This window comes from Sorex fumeus, unplaced genomic scaffold, assembly GCF_029834395.1.
Source record: "Sorex fumeus unplaced genomic scaffold, SorFum_2.1 ptg000036l, whole genome shotgun sequence".
NCBI lineage: Eukaryota > Metazoa > Chordata > Mammalia > Eulipotyphla > Soricidae > Sorex > Sorex fumeus.
Window position 1 is genome coordinate 5452992 of NW_026606093.1, and position 16372 is coordinate 5469363.

General features: G+C 59.2%; 2 protein-coding genes across 2 annotated transcripts in view; both read left to right on the plus strand.

Moving 5' to 3' along the window:
* The window catches only part of SLC6A13 (solute carrier family 6 member 13), a 48207-nt gene extending 40362 nt beyond the window's left edge, over positions 1 to 7845 (plus strand). The window contains exons 7-14 of the mRNA XM_056117839.1: positions 735 to 838; positions 1912 to 2036; positions 3756 to 3868; positions 4081 to 4218; positions 4739 to 4841; positions 6237 to 6337; positions 7380 to 7550; positions 7714 to 7845. Of these exons, the coding sequence (XP_055973814.1) occupies positions 735 to 838; positions 1912 to 2036; positions 3756 to 3868; positions 4081 to 4218; positions 4739 to 4841; positions 6237 to 6337; positions 7380 to 7550; positions 7714 to 7845 (987 nt within the window). The remainder of the gene's footprint in view (positions 1 to 734; positions 839 to 1911; positions 2037 to 3755; positions 3869 to 4080; positions 4219 to 4738; positions 4842 to 6236; positions 6338 to 7379; positions 7551 to 7713) is intronic.
* Positions 7846 to 14622: 6777 nt separating this feature from the next.
* The window catches only part of SLC6A12 (solute carrier family 6 member 12), a 29226-nt gene continuing 27476 nt past the window's right edge, over positions 14623 to 16372 (plus strand). Inside the window, exon 1 of the mRNA XM_056117838.1 lies at positions 14623 to 14865. The gene's annotated coding sequence lies outside the window, so the exon portion shown is untranslated. The remainder of the gene's footprint in view (positions 14866 to 16372) is intronic.

Consider the following 16372-nt stretch of genomic DNA (forward strand, 5'->3'; position numbering starts at 1 on the left):
CCCTGCTGGATGGCCTCACTCCGGTTCGCCTTGATGTTCCTTCTCGAGGGGCTGTTATTCTAGCTGGGAGAGCTGAATCACAACAGGGAGGCTGGGCCAGCCAGCTGAGATAATAACAGCCCCTCCATCCCCTGTGTTCAGTGGGAGAGCCACTCCGCATCTCCCCACCCCCCCGAGGAGTACAAAGCCCGTCACACACTCGCGTCTCTGGCCTGCTGCTGAGCTGCGGGTCTGCTTCCTGTTTTGCAGACGTGGGGGAAGCCACAGGGCTGGAGCTCCATGCTTCCAGGGCGTCAAGAGAAGGGTCCCTTCTCAGAGAGCTGTGTCTGGGTCCCTTCCCCACGGCGTCCCGGGCCGTGTTTCCAGTAGAGAAAGGTGCTGTCAAAGTGGCACACAGTGGGGCTGGATCGACAGCGCAGCGGGTAGGGCCGACCCGGCCTCGCACACGGCTGACCCGGGTTCGATTCCCAGCATCCCGTATGGTCCCCTGAGCACCGCCAGGAGTAATTCCTGAGCGCAGAGCCAGGAGTAACCCCTGAGCATCGCTGAGTGTGACCCAAAAAAGAAAAAAAAGTGGCACTTGGCTCTGGGGTGCCCCCTCCCTCACAGAGCCTGTAGGCGCCGACCCAGAACCTCGAATGCCTGTAGCACACGGCCCTGGCCCCGCCATGTCTCCTTGAGACCACCGGCTGGGTGTCCCTGGGGTGCAGCTTTCTGCTCTCTGCCCTGTGTAGGTGTGGATGGACGCGGGCACCCAGATCTTCTTCTCCTTTGCCATCTGTCTCGGGTGCCTCACGGCCCTGGGCAGCTACAACAAGTACCACAACAACTGCTACAGGTGACTGGGCGCGGGTCTGAGCTTCAGCTGCCTTCCCCGCTGTTCCTCCAGCTCCGCTAGGCCGCTCGTGACGGGGAGGGTGCCCCGGCCCCGGAGATTTCCCCACCCCACCGCCTTGTCTTCACCCTGTTTTCCAATACCCCTGGGCTTCCCGAGCACGGAGAGGAGCCCCCCACAGCAGGAAGTTGTGTTTGGCGGGCAAAGCTCTTTTGCTAAGGGCTGGCCCCACTGGCTCACCTCAAAGCCGGGGCCCCAGGGACCCCACCTTCTGGCTTCCTGCTTTTTCATTTTTTGTCCCAGGAAGCACAACCTTGACGGGGTCTCGGTGCCTTGCAGAACTGAAGCTCGTGCCTCCTATGAGCTGAAAGCAGCCCTGGCCGCCACTTGAAAACCAAATTTAGAGGATTCCACAGTGCCTGCTGCTGGGGAGTTTCCCTGAGCTCCTCCACTGCCCGGTGGAATGGGGTCCAGATGGCAGAGCCCCAGGCTGAGTGTGGCCGGGATGCTGGGGGCAGCAGGACAGGCTCACGGGCAGTCTGTCGAGTTGAGAGTCACGGTTTCCATTTTCTTGGATTTGGGGGCCCCATCCGGCAGAGCTCAGGGTTTCCTCCTGCATCTGCGCTCAGAGATCCCTCCTGGTGGGGCTCACAGAGCCAGTGGGGTGCTGGGGATGGAACCTGGTTGGCCCCGTGCAAGGCGAGAGCCCTTCCCGCTGTGTTATCACTCCAGCCTAACAGTCATGTTTTCTTTTTTTTTGGGGGGGAGGGTCTCATTAACTTTATTTTTGGGGAGGGAGAGAAAGAGGAGCCCACACCTGGTGGTACTCAGGATCTTTTGGGGGACCATGTGGTGCCAGGAATCAAGCCTGGGCCTCCTGCATGCAAAGCTTGTGCACTAGGTCCATGTGCCTGGTCCAGAGCCTCGTGCTCTGTGGATGGATGGAGCAGTCCCACCCTTTGAAGGTGCTTTGTTCTGTCAGCTCTGCTGCCTGTTTGTGGGCGGGGCTGAGCTCCCTGAGGGTCAGAGAGACGGGTGGCCCCTTTCTGATCCTCCTCTTCCCACCCCTTCCGCAGGGACTGCATGGCCCTCTGCTTCCTCAACAGCGGCACCAGCTTTGTGGCCGGCTTTGCCATCTTCTCCATCCTGGGCTTCATGTCTCGGGAGCAGGGGGTGCCCATCTCTGAGGTGGCCGAGTCAGGTGGGTGCTCTGGGAGGAGGCGCAGGCAGGCAGGGGCTTCTGGATGCCCTGCGGGAACCGGCACTCACCAGATGGTCCTATTGTCACCCCCACCACGGCTGAGCTGTGGTCCCCTGTCCACGTGCCCTGTCCTGGGAAGGAGTGTCCAGGGGGGACTGAGCACTTCCCTACGTGCCCTGGGCTTCCAGCTCTTCCTCAGCCTGGAGGCAACAAAGAGTGACGGCTCAGGCCTCTCCTTTCAGGAAAAGTTCTTGGGGATGGAGAGACAATACAGTGAGATAATACATGCGCCTTGCATGTGGCGGATCTGGGTTCGATCCCTGGCACCTCCCAGCACAGCCGGGACTGACCCCCGAGCGCAGAGGAGTAAGCCCCAAGCATAGGCAGGCGTGGCTCAAACACCAGTGCGATAAGGTCACATATGAAGAGACATACACGTGCACGCGAACCTGCACACACGCCGTGACTCCCTCTCGTTCCTTTGTAAGACAGAATTGTTGCTCTGCTATGTACACCCTTGCCTCGTTTTATTCATGTTGTTTACTTATTTTCTTTTTTAAAAGTCAATTTTTCTCTTTTCCGATCTTTTAACTACACCTGGCATTACCCAGGGGTTACCCTCAGCGAGGGGGTCACTCTGACATCAGGGGATGGCGCAATGCTGGGAACAGACCCTCAGCCTCTCACATGCAGAGTGTGTGCTCAGCCCGTTGAGCCACCTCTTTGGCCCCTGTTTCATTTGCTGTGGAAAGTGTGTCTTAGGGACCAGAGGTGGTACAAGTGGTTAGGGCTCCCACCTCTCACGCACTCAGCCTTGGCACCACCTGGCCCCTCAAACGTTGCTGGGTGACCTCGGTATCCCCAGGAGTGCAGGGCCCTAGGAGCACTGCATTCTTGGGCATTTGCATGAAATGCACAGTCCAGTTGGCTGAGCACTGCCGGCGGGACCCTCAGACCTCCTGAGCACTCCTTGGGAAGTCCCCTCCCCCTAAAATGAAGTACAGTTCAGTGATCAGTTTCTGTGAACCTGTGGAGTCCCCCCCCCCTTTTTTTATTGTAGATTTGAGCCGCACCCTGGAGTGCTCAGGGATTCTGGTTCTGTGCTCACAGGTCACCCCTGGGCATACTCAGGGGACGATAGGTGATCCTGGGGTTCAAGTCAGTGTTGGCTGTGTGCCAGGCAAGCATCTCCAGCCATGGACTATGTCTCTGGGCTAGTTTCCCTGCACGGGCACCGTCTTTCCCCCTGCGGGCAAGGTGGGCACACCTACCTGTGCTCAGAGCTTACTCCTGGCTTTGTGCTCAGGGGGCCCTGTGCGGTGCCAGGGATGGAACCTGGGTCAGCACTACATAAGGCAAGTGCCTCATCCATGTATTATCTCCGCGGTCGTTCCCATCGCTGAGTCTTTAGGCGTTTGAAGCCTCCGGTTTGGGCCAATAGATCCGGACAGTGAGACCTGAGGGTGCGGTGGAACTCACCAGCATGCAGAGAGCGGCCGACTTCCCTGTCCCAGAGTTCTTTATCCCCGTGGCCTCTAAGTGCCGTCGCTGCCACTGAGTGTACAGGGGCTGGTGTCCTGGGAATCTGGGCGCCAGGTGGCGATTTGGGTGAGGCCGGCAGTGACCGTGGTGACGCGGGGTGAAGTCTCCCCCAGCTCCGGTGCCTCGGTGACCTGGCAGCTGGCCAGGACATGCCGTGTGCCCTCTGCCCTCGCGTAGGCCCTGGCCTGGCTTTCATCGCCTACCCCCGGGCCGTGGTGATGCTGCCCTTCTCTCCGTTCTGGGCCTGCTGCTTCTTCTTCATGGTCGTCCTCCTGGGACTGGACAGTCAGGTATGGGGGAGAGCGTGGGGCACGCGAGAGCTGGGGAGAGCCTTGAGTTCACACCCCAGGGCCCCTCAGGCGATCGGCGATCTGGTGGCGATAGAAAGCTCCGTTCCTGGCTGGGGGGCTGGGGCAGATCTCACTCGCAAGGGGGCGGGGACCCGGGGGGAAGGGAAGTGGCCTGGCTGGCGGCAGGACTCATCTGGGGTGCTCGCACCCAGTTTGTGTGTGTCGAGAGTCTGGTGACGGCGCTGGTGGACATGTATCCCCGCGTGTTCCGCAAGAAGAACCGGCGGGAGCTGCTCATCCTGGGCGTGTCGGTCGTCTCCTTCCTCCTGGGGCTCATCATGCTCACAGAGGTGAGGGGCACGGGGACACCTTGCCCCGACCCCTGGCAAGCACCTGTCCCTGGCCTACGGTGCTGCCTCCCTCCCCGGGGAGGTGGGGAGAGCATCTGGACCCCCTGGCAAGACGGGATGTGGCCGCCTGGTGGGCCGGAAGCCTTGGATTAGGAAAGATGGCAGAGGCCCAAGCTGCAGGGAGCAGCTTCAAAGCCAGCCCGGGGAGCGGTGACGTCCCGGGCCAGGCCCCCTGGGAGCAGGGAGCCGGCCCTGCTCGGTGGGGTCCCAGCACAGCCGCGGTCCTGAACTTCCGGCCCCGAACTCTGCCAGGGGTCATCCGACAGCCGCTGTCCCTCCGCTTCCCCTTCTACCCTGAGCTGGGGTCGAGCGAGCTCTGGCTCAGGCCCGGGGGCCCTGGCAGCTTGCAAGCGGCCCCTTCCTCTTTGGGTCCCTCTGGCCCCTCCCGAGGGTGCTGAGGCCAGCGGGCAGGGGCTGAGCCTGTCGCCTTGGAGTAAGGCTCTTGGTCTCCCCCGCCCAGGGCGGCATGTATGTGTTCCAGCTCTTTGACTACTACGCAGCCAGTGGCATGTGCCTCCTGTTCGTGGCCATCTTCGAGTCCCTCTGTGTGGCCTGGGTCTACGGTGAGTCTGTCCCAGGACTCCTCCTTCCCAGAGCCCTCTGACAAAGACACACGCTCATTACTCAGCCTCTTCTTCCTTCTTCTTCTTCTTCTTCTTCTTCTTCTTCTTCTTCTTCTTCTTCTTCTTCTTCTTCTTCTTCTTCTTCTTCTTCTTCTTCTTCTTCTTCCTCTTCTTCCTCTTCCTCTTCTTCTCCTTCTGCTTCTCCTCCTCCTCCTCCTCCTCTTCTTTTTTTCTTCTTCTTGTACTGCTATAAATTCAGCCACTGATTAAGCTGATTGAAATGGGCATGAAATCCACATTAAAAGGCCCTCCCGTTGATCATCGATTTGCTCGAGCGGGCCCAGTAACGTCTCCATTGGAGACTTTGTTGTTACTGTGTCTGGCATATCGAATACTCTCGGCAGCTTGCCGGGCTCTCCGAGAGGGGTGGAGGAATCGAACTCGGGTCGGCCATGTTGGCTGCGTGCAAGGCAGACGCCCTACCCGCTGTGCTATTGCTCCAGCCCGAAATTCACATTACTTTAAAAAAATTTTTATTTGAAATTTTAGGCCATTACAAAGCTGTTCATGATTGTATTTCAGTCACAGAATGATCCCGCGCCCATCCCTCCACCAGTGTGCATTTCCCACCACCAATATCCCATTTCCCTCCCACCCTCCCCAAAAACCCCACCCCCACCCCCAGCCTGCCTCCTTCTATGGCAGGCACTCTCCTTCTCACTCTCTCTCTCTCCTTTTCCTTTTGTGCATTATGGTTTTACTCTGCCTTTTCTTTTTCTGGAAACCTGCCATCCCCCCCCCCCCCCGCCCTGATTCTTCAGTCTCTCAGATATCTCCAGAATTCTCAATTTCTTCAAGGGTCATCCCATCCAACCCCCACCAGTCCCCTCCTGGTTAGACCGTACTAGCCCCACCCCAGGAGGGCCCCGGGTCCTATGGAGCCAAGCCTCAGTCTGGGATCAACTTGAGAATTGGGATGTGATGATTACCTTGAGCCCTTCCAGGTTCTGTCCAGGGGTGTTGATGTCAGACAAGAGTCTTTTGATTTAAAGAGACAACCAGTGGGGCTAAAGCAATAATACAGCTGGTAGGGCACGGGCCTTGCACACGAGCTACCCAGGTTTGATCCCCGACACCCCATACAGTTACCTGAGCTCCAACAAGAGTGATCCTTGAGTACAGAGCCAGGAGTAAGCCCTGAGGACCACTGGATGTGGGTTCTCCTGCCGCAAAACAAAAGCAGAAATGGAATTTATATATATATATATATATATATATATATATTTAAAAGAAAAGACAGCCAACACACCTTCTGTTGATGGTCTGCCTGGTGCCCATCCTGACTCATGGGGTGCTAATTAATGTTCTTTTCTTCTTTTCTTTTCCTCATGATAGGAGCTGGGCGCTTCTATGACAATATTGAAGATATGATCGGATACCGGCCGTGGCCTCTTATCAAATATTGTTGGCTCTTCCTCACACCAGCTGTGTGCACAGTAAGAGAAGCTTCCAGAGCGGAAGCCAAGTGTAAGAACAGACAGACAGGGCTGGAAGGAAGGATAAAGTGGCCTTAGAGGGACTTGTAGAAGGGGCCCAAAGGCTGGGGCTCGAGAGAGGGCGTAGTAAGTAGGGCATTTGCCTTGCACACAACTGACCTGGATTTGATCCCTGGCACCCCATATTACTACCAGGAGAAATTCTTGAGCATTGCCAGGTGTGGCCCAAAAACTGAAAAAAAGAAAAAAAAAGCCTGAGGTGGGGGGAGGCACAGCCCACGGGGATTTCTCGCAGGATTGATGTTTTAGCGTTTCCCTCATCCTTCTGAATCCCGGAAAAGGATGGCAATTAGAATCTGCCTTTCCACTTCACAGAAAGACAAACTGAGTCCCAGTGCTGTGGGTCTACTTGACCTACAGTCACAATGGGAGTGGACGAGGGCTGCAGACAAGCCCGAGACTCGAGTGCGTGGGGCTCTTCAGAGTCGTGCCAGGAGGCGCCTCAATCCTGACAGCAGGATCTGGCCCATTCCCAAGGACTCGCAGGCAGAAAATTTCCTTGATATTCATTTTCCACACGAGAGTCGGCACCTTGCCCGAGCATGTGGCCTTGAGGACCGAAGGCCGGGCAACTGGGCTCTGGCTCCCGGGCCTCAGGCCGGCGATGCTGTTTCCTCCACCAAGTCAGGGCTCACCCAGGCTTCCAGTCCAGGGTTGCTCAGAAGCCGGGGGTGGGGGCGGGGCAAGTGGCACGGTCCCTCTCGAGGGTGTGGCTGGTTTAGCACCAGCAGGCACCTCATCCCTTCCCGTCCCGACTGGGGACCAACCCTGTGAGGCGGGCCCAGAGCGAGGGTCTGCAGCGGCACTGTCCCCCACAGTGGTCTGCGGGACTGGGCGGCAGGAGACTGATGCAGGGAGGCCGAAGGCAAAGCCAGGCTGGTGGGGGGGAGGGGCGGAGTTACTGCTGCCAGCTCTTGTGAGGGGCTGGTGAGGGTGCCGGGTCCCTGTGTGACCAGCGGCTCCATGCTCCCCCCTCTCGCAGGCCACCTTCCTCTTCTCCCTGATCAAATACACCCCCCTGACCTATAACAAGAAGTACACGTACCCCTGGTGGGGTGATGCCCTGGGCTGGCTCCTGGCTCTCTCCTCCATGGTCTGCATCCCGGCCTGGAGCGCCTACAAACTCAGCACCCTCAAGGGCCCCTTCCGAGAGGTACGGGTGGGAGAGAGGGGGAGAGCGGACCGGGGCCGGGGCGGGGAGAGAGGGGCTCTCAAGTCTCGGGCGGGGCTGGGCCTCCACGACACCGGCGGTGACGGCTGCGTGGCAGCTGGAGGGGGTGCCAGGGGCATGTGCTCAGGTGCCCCTCTCCCCGCAGAGACTGCGCCAGCTCGTGTGCCCAGCAGAGGATCTGCCACAGCGGGAGCTGAGCCCCGGAGCGGAGCCCTGCGCGCCCGTCTCACCCAGGAGCTCCCTCCTCCGACTCACCGAGCTGGAGTCACACTGCTAGGGGCATCTGGGGGGGCCTGGCTGGGGATGGCGGGAAGGAACAGCTGCAAAGAGGCTGGCGGGGCAGCTTCCAGAAGCTTTTCTCTCCCCCACGACACACACCCAGGCGAAGTCCAATTAAAAGGGGCGATTGGGGAATCCTTCCTTCGGACTGGTGGTCTTCCTACCCCCAAGCCATGCTAGTTTGAAGTGCCGGCGTTGGGCACGTCCTGGCTGACGGGGGCCTTGGGGGTGGGCATGGGCTCTGGCCCCCGGAATTTCCATCCCATTAAATCTGCATTCCTCCTGCCCACGATGAACACGTGCGCCTGGTTTCTGCTCTCCTGCCTTTACCGTGGGGACAGGGTGCTTGCCTTGCACACGGCTGACCTGGGTTCCATCCCTGGCACCCCATGTGGTCCCACCTGCAGAAGTGAACCTCGAGCTCTGCTGCTGGGCGTGGCTCCGAAGGCAAGAAAGAAAAATGAAGAAAGTCCGTTGGGGCAGCCTCTGGCTCTCCTTCCCCTGCTGAGGTCTCCTGGCGGCCCCCAGCAGAGGGGACAGGTGGGCAGTGCCAGTGAGACCCCCATCATAGACTGTCCGGCTCCCTGCATGCCCCGTCCCTCCATCAGCTCTGTGCGGTGGCAAGGGCGGGGAAGGAGGCACAAGCCCAGCTCCGCGGAGGCAGGAGGACGTGGTCCTAGTTGGCATCCGTTTCTCAAGTTTGCTAAACCAGTAGGGTGCCAGGCGCCGGCGCCAGGAGGAGGCGCAAGTGCCACGGCCCTGGAAGACCGTTCCCCCGACTCAGCCAGCAGAGGGACCCGCCTCCTTAGTGCCACTCAGTGTTGCTTCCTCCGCTGATCAGGGCTGGAGACCAACCACCAGGGTGGCCACGAGGGGGTGGCACTGACCTGGCACTGCTGCCAGGCCCAGCTCGGCTATCTGTCGGGGCCCTGAGGTTTCTTCTGCAAGGGGAGCAAGGCACAGCCTGACCCAGCAGGCTTGGCTGGGACCCCCGGGGAGCTCGCCAATGGCTCTGGGCGGGGGCGGGACAGGGGCTTACACCTGTCTGAGCGAGTGCGCGTGTATGTGTGTGTCTGCATGTGAGAACGTGTGAGCATGTGCGTGACAGTGAGCATGTGTCTGTAGTATGTGCGTGAGCATGCGCATTTACACGTGAGAGTGTGTGCGTGTGAACACGCGTGAGTGTTCACGTGTGTGAGTGTGTTTGAGGGGGCATATATTCACGAGCATGTGTCTGCCTGTATGCGAGCATGTGTGATGTGTGTGTCTGAGCATGTGTGTGTACATGGATGAGAGCGTGTGTGAATGTGTGTGTGTGTGAGCACGTGAGTGTGAGCATGCATGAGTGAGTATGAGTGTCTGCATGAGTGTGAGCGAGTGTGTATAAGGGAACACGCACCTTCTAGTGCCCTGAATGGGCGGAAGTTTCTGCAGCTGCCTGGGCGACGGCCCTGGGAGGCGACAGGACCCCTCAGAGGAACAGCCCGAGGCTCCCATGCTCCTGTTTCCCTGGTCTTGTTTTGGTTTGCTTCCAGCTGGCTGCTGGGAACCACCGAAACCCACCTGCCCACCTGTGCTTGTTTCCAGGATAAATTAGCAAGGCAAGTGTTTGCAGACCGGGGCCCTGACTCAGGCTGCTGTTTTCTGGACTCGCTTGGGCATTTCCCCAGGGGTGCCAGGCTCCACCACAGTCCTGAGACAAGAGCCCTAAGTCTAGAGCAGCACACCCCTGCCCTCTGCCTGTCCATCCAGCTGACACCATTTCCAGAACTTTCCGTGGGGGTGCTGTGCTGTGTTCATGGCACAGAAGGACCCACGGTAGGTATGTTTTGTTGGTGTTTGTTTTCTGGGCCACACCCGGTGGCACTCTGGCTGACTTTTGGCTCTGTGCTGAGGAATCCCTCCTGATGGGGCGCAGGAATAGACCCTGGGTTGGTCCTGTGCGAAGCAAGCGCCCTACCCGCTGTACTACCTCTCTGGCCCGCACGTTAGAAATGACAAATGGAGGGTCTGGAGTGCTAGTGCAGTGGGTGGGACACCCCTGTGGTCTCCCCAGCCCCCCGGGAGTCATCTCTGAGCACAGAGCCAGGAGTCAGCCCCAGCACCGCTGGGTGTGGCCGCGGACGGACAAACAAAAAGACAAAAGGTGACTGATGCTACCAAGGAGAAGAGAAGCGGGCGGGAAGGCTGAGTGCGGGTGGGACGCACGTGGCCCCGCAGGCTGGGCGGCCGCGCGCTTCCCGGGGGCTCTGTCTCTGCCCGCCCACCGGCTCCGGGCAGCCGGCCTGCTGGGCCGGGCAGGGCCGGGGCGGCTCCGGAAGGCAGCAGCTTGGCACCGGGTTCGCCGCTGCGTGAGGGCTGGAATGCGCTGCGGGGCCGGGCCGGGCCGGGCCGGGGCTCCTCGCCCGACCCGACCGGGGCTCTGGGCTTGTCTGGGTGCGCGCACCTGGGCGCCCGCATCCTCCCGCGCAGGGAGCGCCGTCACCGCGGCGCCCAGGAGGTGATGCGCGGGAGCCCCTCAGACTCAGGGGTGCCCGCGCCGGGGGGTCGTTGGACCGGCTGAGCGGGCGGGCGCCGCGGCTTCCAGGGAGCTGCCCGCCGCCCCGGGGCCCTGGCAGGCAGAGGTGTGAGAGACGAGTCCCTGGGCAGGGAAGTGGAGCAGGATTAGCTGCCTTTGGCCTCAGCCCAGCGACTGAGGTGTGGGGGCGTGGGAGGAGGTTGCTCCGAGTTCTGCGGCTCTCCAGGCCCGCACGCCGGGATCGTCCCGAATCCTGCAGTTCTGGCAGACCACGTGGAAGCAGGGTCCCCAGCCGGAGCCCAGCGGGAAGGGCTCTTGCCTTGCGCGTGGCCCACCAGGGTTTGATCCCCGGGAGCCCAGAGTGTCCTCTGGGCTTCACCAGGACTGACCTCTGAGCACAGAGCCACAAGGATGCCCTGAGCACTGCTAGGTATGGCTCAAAACAAGAACAACAACAAGAGGAGGAGGAGGAGGAGGAGAGGAGGAGGAGGAGAGGAGGAGGAGGAGGAGGAGGAGGAGAGGAGGAGGAGGAGGAAAGGAGGAGAAGAAGGAAAAGGAGAAGGAAGGAGAAGGAGAACAAGGAGAAAGAAGGGGAAGGAGGAGAAGGAGAAGAAGGAAGAAGAAGAAATGAAGAAGGAGAAGGAGAAGGAGAAAGAAGAAAGAAGGAGAAGGAGGAGGAGAAGGAAGAAGAAGCAGAAGGAGAAGGAGAAGGAGGAGAAGGAGAAGAAGGAGAAGGAGAAGAAGAAGAAGAAGAAGAAGAAGAAGAAGAAGAAGAAGAAGAAGAAGAAGAAGAAGAAGAAGAAGAAGAAGAAAAGAAGAAGAAGAAGAAGAAGAGAAGAAGAGCAAGGAAGGCATGCTGGGAGATTCCCGGGCAAATGCTTGTTGAAGAAGAGCACAGAGCACAGGAAAAAGAGCAGGGATACCCTTGCAGCTGGACAAGGGTGCAGTTGGTTGGACACCATGCCCACCAGGCTGTCTTTATACCTCAGGGGTCTTAGATCCGGTCCCTTGCACCCATGTATTGTCCCTCATGACCCCCAATAAATGGGCTCCAGCTCTGAGATACCGCGGTAGCCAGGCATACCTCTTGATGGAAGCCTGCAGCGCTGGCTTGGCTCCTAACCTTCCTCACTCACCAGCAGTGTGTCCTCTGGTCCTTTGTTTGCGCCTCTATCCATTGGAATGGTGGCATGCACATCATGGTGTGGGCGGAGTTCAGTGGAGGGTGTTGGAATGGGACAGAGTCAAGCAAATGTGTTCCATCTCCTGAGGCTCCAGCAGCCCCTCATGCCCCACCCCCACTACGGAGACTCTCGGACGCATGTCTGTACCCTCCAGCTTCCTCAGTCCTGGCTGCAGGTTGAAGGCTCCGGAAAGAAGGCCACATGTTTAAGGAGCTAACTATGGTTGTTAGGAGTGAAACAAAGGCAGCATCTTGTGGCCTGAGGGTTCTGCTTAGCAAGGCAGTAACTTTCACTAAAAGCAGAACCTAAATCTGCCCCCTGGCTCTGCAAAATCAATGTTCTCAGAGGAAAAGAAAGAGTGGGATCCCAAGTCCCATTCCTCCACCTATCCACCCATTTCCCTACCCATTCATTCACTGTCCATCCCAAACCAGCCATGCACTTATGATCTCCTCATCTATTCGTCCAGCTTCCGTCTATCCCAAACCATCCATTTATCTTTTCTCTATCTGTTCACTCATCCTAAACCATCTCTCCACCCACCCCAAACCATCCATCCACTCATTATCTATCCATCTTTTCACTCACCATCTATTCATTCATTCCAAACCAACCAACCACCCATCCATCCATCAATGTAGCTACCTCACCTTCCCAAACCATCCCTTGGATTACTTTCTCCTGGACAATGTTATGTGAAATGTTGGAAGGAACAGAGAGTTACCATGGGAAAGAGTCTCCTGCAAGATCTTTTATTTAGAGCCAAGAGGCTCCGATTCAAAGCACAGCTCCATTATTTGGTGGAGTGCGGCTCCCAGCACACCTCTCTTAATCTCTTTCTATTTGCCTGGATTTCCTTACCTATAAATCCAGTCTCAGTCTCTACCTTTCAAGGATACATATTGTGAGACTAAATTGGTTACCATGGAAAGAGCTCATCCGACTTTGATGCGCAGGGAGTAGATGCCACGCCAGTCTTTCTTAGAGCATATGGCGGCAAGGGCATGAGAACATGTTTTAGGATTCAGTGGTTCTCACCACACCAAGGCGATGGATTCATTGAACTACCTTTCGCCTCATCTCTGAACCCTTCCCCGGGGAAGAGAGCAGTGTTGTCTTATGCCAATTTTCCAAATCAGGATATTTAACTTTGGAAAGATGGGAACTCTGCATACCAGGAGTTTACCAATTGATCTGAATATCCAATACGAGTTGGAAGCTTCTAGGGTTGAAGTACGGAAAGTCGAAAGGGAATGTCAGGGTCAAACAAGGCAGCTGTTCCCCTCCAAGTTGAAGGAGAGGGGGAACACGACTGGATCTTGGGTGTTCCTAAGTCCTCGCAGAAAGACACAAACCAAAGTTGGAACGAACAAAGGGCGAGGAACTCCATCCAGCCCCTTCTCCTCCCTCTTACCCCCCCTCCCAGAGAGGGAGGCTATATGGTCCTGGAACTAGGGTCCCTCCTGGACTTTGGGGTCCCCAGTGCAATTAGCAGCATGGTTGACACATGGTGACCCTGGCGAGCAGAGAGAGGGCAGATGCAGCAGGCTAAATGCCCTGAACCAGCAGAGCCCAGGCGAAGCCAGCATGTGGCTTCCGCAGGGGCCATGAAGGGGCCAAATCCCCTCTGCCAGAGCTGCCCCCTAGCCCTGCTTGTGGTGTCACCGAGGCAAAAGGTCTGAGAACCGAGCCTTGGTGGTGAGAATTCCCAGAAGAGAGGTGGCGAGGGGCCTGAGAGCCGCTGAGTGGGGGTGCTTCATGGAAAAGTACAGCCCGAGAGTCTCACTCCGTCCTCCCAGCCTGCAGGGAAGTGGTGCGAAGGGGAAGTGGGGACAAAGGGAATTTCCCATTCTCCCCACCATCTCCCTCCCTCGCTACCACCTGGGGCTGGAGAAGCATCCTCATTGTCTGGAAGGGAGCCTGAAAGGAGGGTCCTGTGGGACCCGCGCCCTGCAGCCCGGGCCTGGCCCTGGGACAGTGGCGAGGATCTGCGGCTGGAGCAGCTCTCCCGGGCACGCAGCAGGGGCACACCTATTTATTAAACAAATACCAATGCACCATGCAGGCTGCCAAGAAACGGTTCCTGTGCCTTTGGGCCAAGAGGTCACCAGCTCAGGGGCTACTCCTGACTCAGGGCCGGGGGTGCCTCCCACGGAGCACCAGGGGTCCTGCATCAAGGCCTGTTCTCCAGTTCTCCCAGACACCTCCCCACCCCCACCCCAGCATACGTTCCACTGCCTCACGAGACACCCCAGCCCCTGCTACCTTGTCCCCTGCCCCCCACAACCAACACCCGGGGCTCTCCTTAGACGCGCACCCTAACCCAGACCACCTGCAGTTTTGTCTCCAGCCCCGCAACTCTTACAAATAGGGAAACTGAGGCTCAGGTCTGTGCTGGGTTGACAGGGGCTGGTAAATACCGAGGGCCTCTGGGCCACAGCACATGGGGGTCCTTTCTGGATTATCTTCCCGAGTGGTCCACCCTGGGGCAGCTGTGCCCAGGAAAATCCCAAGCCAAAGGGGCGCTTCAGGGTGCTGCCTTGAAACCACAGGGGCAGGTACCGGGTGGAAAACTCCAGCTCGTGATTCACCCTCCTCCCGTGCCCGGGGCCAACTCCCCTCCCGAGCTTCTGCTTCCAGCCCAGAGGGGGCGGCTCCCACCCCAGGCTTCCTAAGAAAGGGCTCTGAGCACTGGACATCCCCTCCTTTCTTCCGGAGGGGGCAAGGTGAGAGGGGAGAAGGGGAAGGGGCCTGGAGGGGAGGGGACGGGGAGGAGGTGGCACGTGAGGCGGAGACTCAGAGGGCTGTGCTGGGCCAGCGCTCACGGGGAGGGAGGCAGGAGGGGTGCTCTGTGGGCGGGAGGGGGGTGGGCCGGGGGGCAGAGGACGCGACTTCCTGAGGTTGGATGTTGTAATCCTGGTTCACAAACTTTTGGCCTCCGTCCCTCCTGTGGCTCGTGGTATTTCTCTGCCCCTGCACTTCCCAATTCACTGGCGCAAGCACACACAAGCGCGCACACACACACACACACACACACAAGTACACACACACACACACACACACACACACACACACAGAGTTATTTTCTGTCCTCCGGGAGTTCCAGGACTCCGTGCAAATGGGATTCTGAGCTGGGAGCCACCGGAGAAGGGAAGGTGGACCCTACTTTCCCTTTCAGGTCCTCCCCTTTCTCCCTCTCTCTCTCTCTCCCTGTCTCTCTCGCGCCCTCTGCATTCTGGTGAGCCGCTTTTCTGGAACTCTCCGAGGGACCTGAGGCATGGAACTGAGCTGAGCACAGGAGCCAGACCAGGACGAGGTGAGCAGGAAGCAGAGGGCTGGGTCTGTCTCCAGGGCTTCGAGATCAGCCCCCCAGGCCGGGGAGGCTCTGCCGAAGGAATCCTAGGTCTGTGGCTCAGTCATCTGGGCTGGGAAAAGGCTGAAGTCTGAGGCTCTCAGAGCGAGGAGTGTCACCGACGCCCCTTCCCTCTGCCGACATCAGGGTCACCCCCTGGGTCACCCCTGCCCGGGGAACAGGAAGGCACATTGGGGGCTACTCCAGGGAGAGGGAAAGACGAGTGAGGGCCTAGTGGAGGGGGGACTCAGACAGCGCCTAGGGGAGTGGCAAGGAAGGCAGAGGGAGAAGTCCGGGCTGCCCCTAGCGGGTGGGGGCAGGGGCTTCTGCCCGCCCTTCCTCCCCAGCCAGCAGCCGGCACCGGGAGCCAGGAGCCTGTATGCCCAGATCGAAGCTGCCCGCCCGGCTCTGCGGGCTCTGCGTAGGGTGGGGGGAGGAGGGCATGCGCCTGCCGGCAGGGAGGCAGTGGTGGGAGGTGCAGACGGCCCCCAGCTGAGCCCGGCCGACTCTGGGGTGTGAAGAGTGGAAGGGGGGGGCAGGTTTTGGTGCCTTGAGCACAGGTATGTGTGTGCAAAGGGACGTGACGGGAACGGCACCTGTGAGCATGTGTGGAAGGGACCTGGTATGTGGGTGTGGGCTGAAGCCTGTGCGTCCCTGGGCCCCGCCCCCAACCCGTGCAGCACATTCCTAGGCCCGGCTGGACTGGGGCGCCGGTCGGGACTGAGCTGGACCCTGCAGCATGGGGGTGGGGGGCGCCTTTCTGGACGGTCTGCACCTGGCCGCCTCCGGCTTCAGGTTGGCTTCTGGAAACGGCCCACGGCAGGCGAGCCTCTTGAGGATTTCCTCGATGGGCCACTTGGAGCTTGGCATCGGGACGGCCCCAAGGGATGGTCCATCCCATGGTCCCCTGCCTGGCCCAGCACAGGCCAAGTGGCTGAGCCCTGTGCACCCTGGGGAGAAGGGGGCGTCCCCTGGAATCAGCTAGGCTGGGGTCAAACGCTGCTGTCTGACTATTCCTAGGCGTGTGCGCCCAAGGAGGGGGGTATGCCATCATTTCAGATTTCTACGCCCCTCCCCCCCCCCCCCCCCCGCACACACCCTGCCGTGGGCACAGAGAGACCTCAATGACTGGTGAGCGTGTTTTGCATGAAGGTGGCACGGGGTTGGTTCCCAGCACTGTTTGACCACCGAAAACAACCCTGCACATAAGCCACTGGTGGCCCATGGGCGTCATGGGATGCCAGCCCAAAAGCCACCTCCGAAGAAGAGCTCCGTGGGGTTTGTGCCCGGTCCCGGGGCTCTGGGCTCGCTGCCCTGAGTCTAGCCCTGTCTTTCCTGCGGCACTCACGAGCTCGTTTCCACTTCAGTGCCTGCCGTGGCACAGGGCCCACCCCGGCTCACATGCCCTGAGTCTCAGTCTGCCATTCCCGTTTCTCATTGTTACCGGCAGAGTCCACTCCTCCCAGGAACT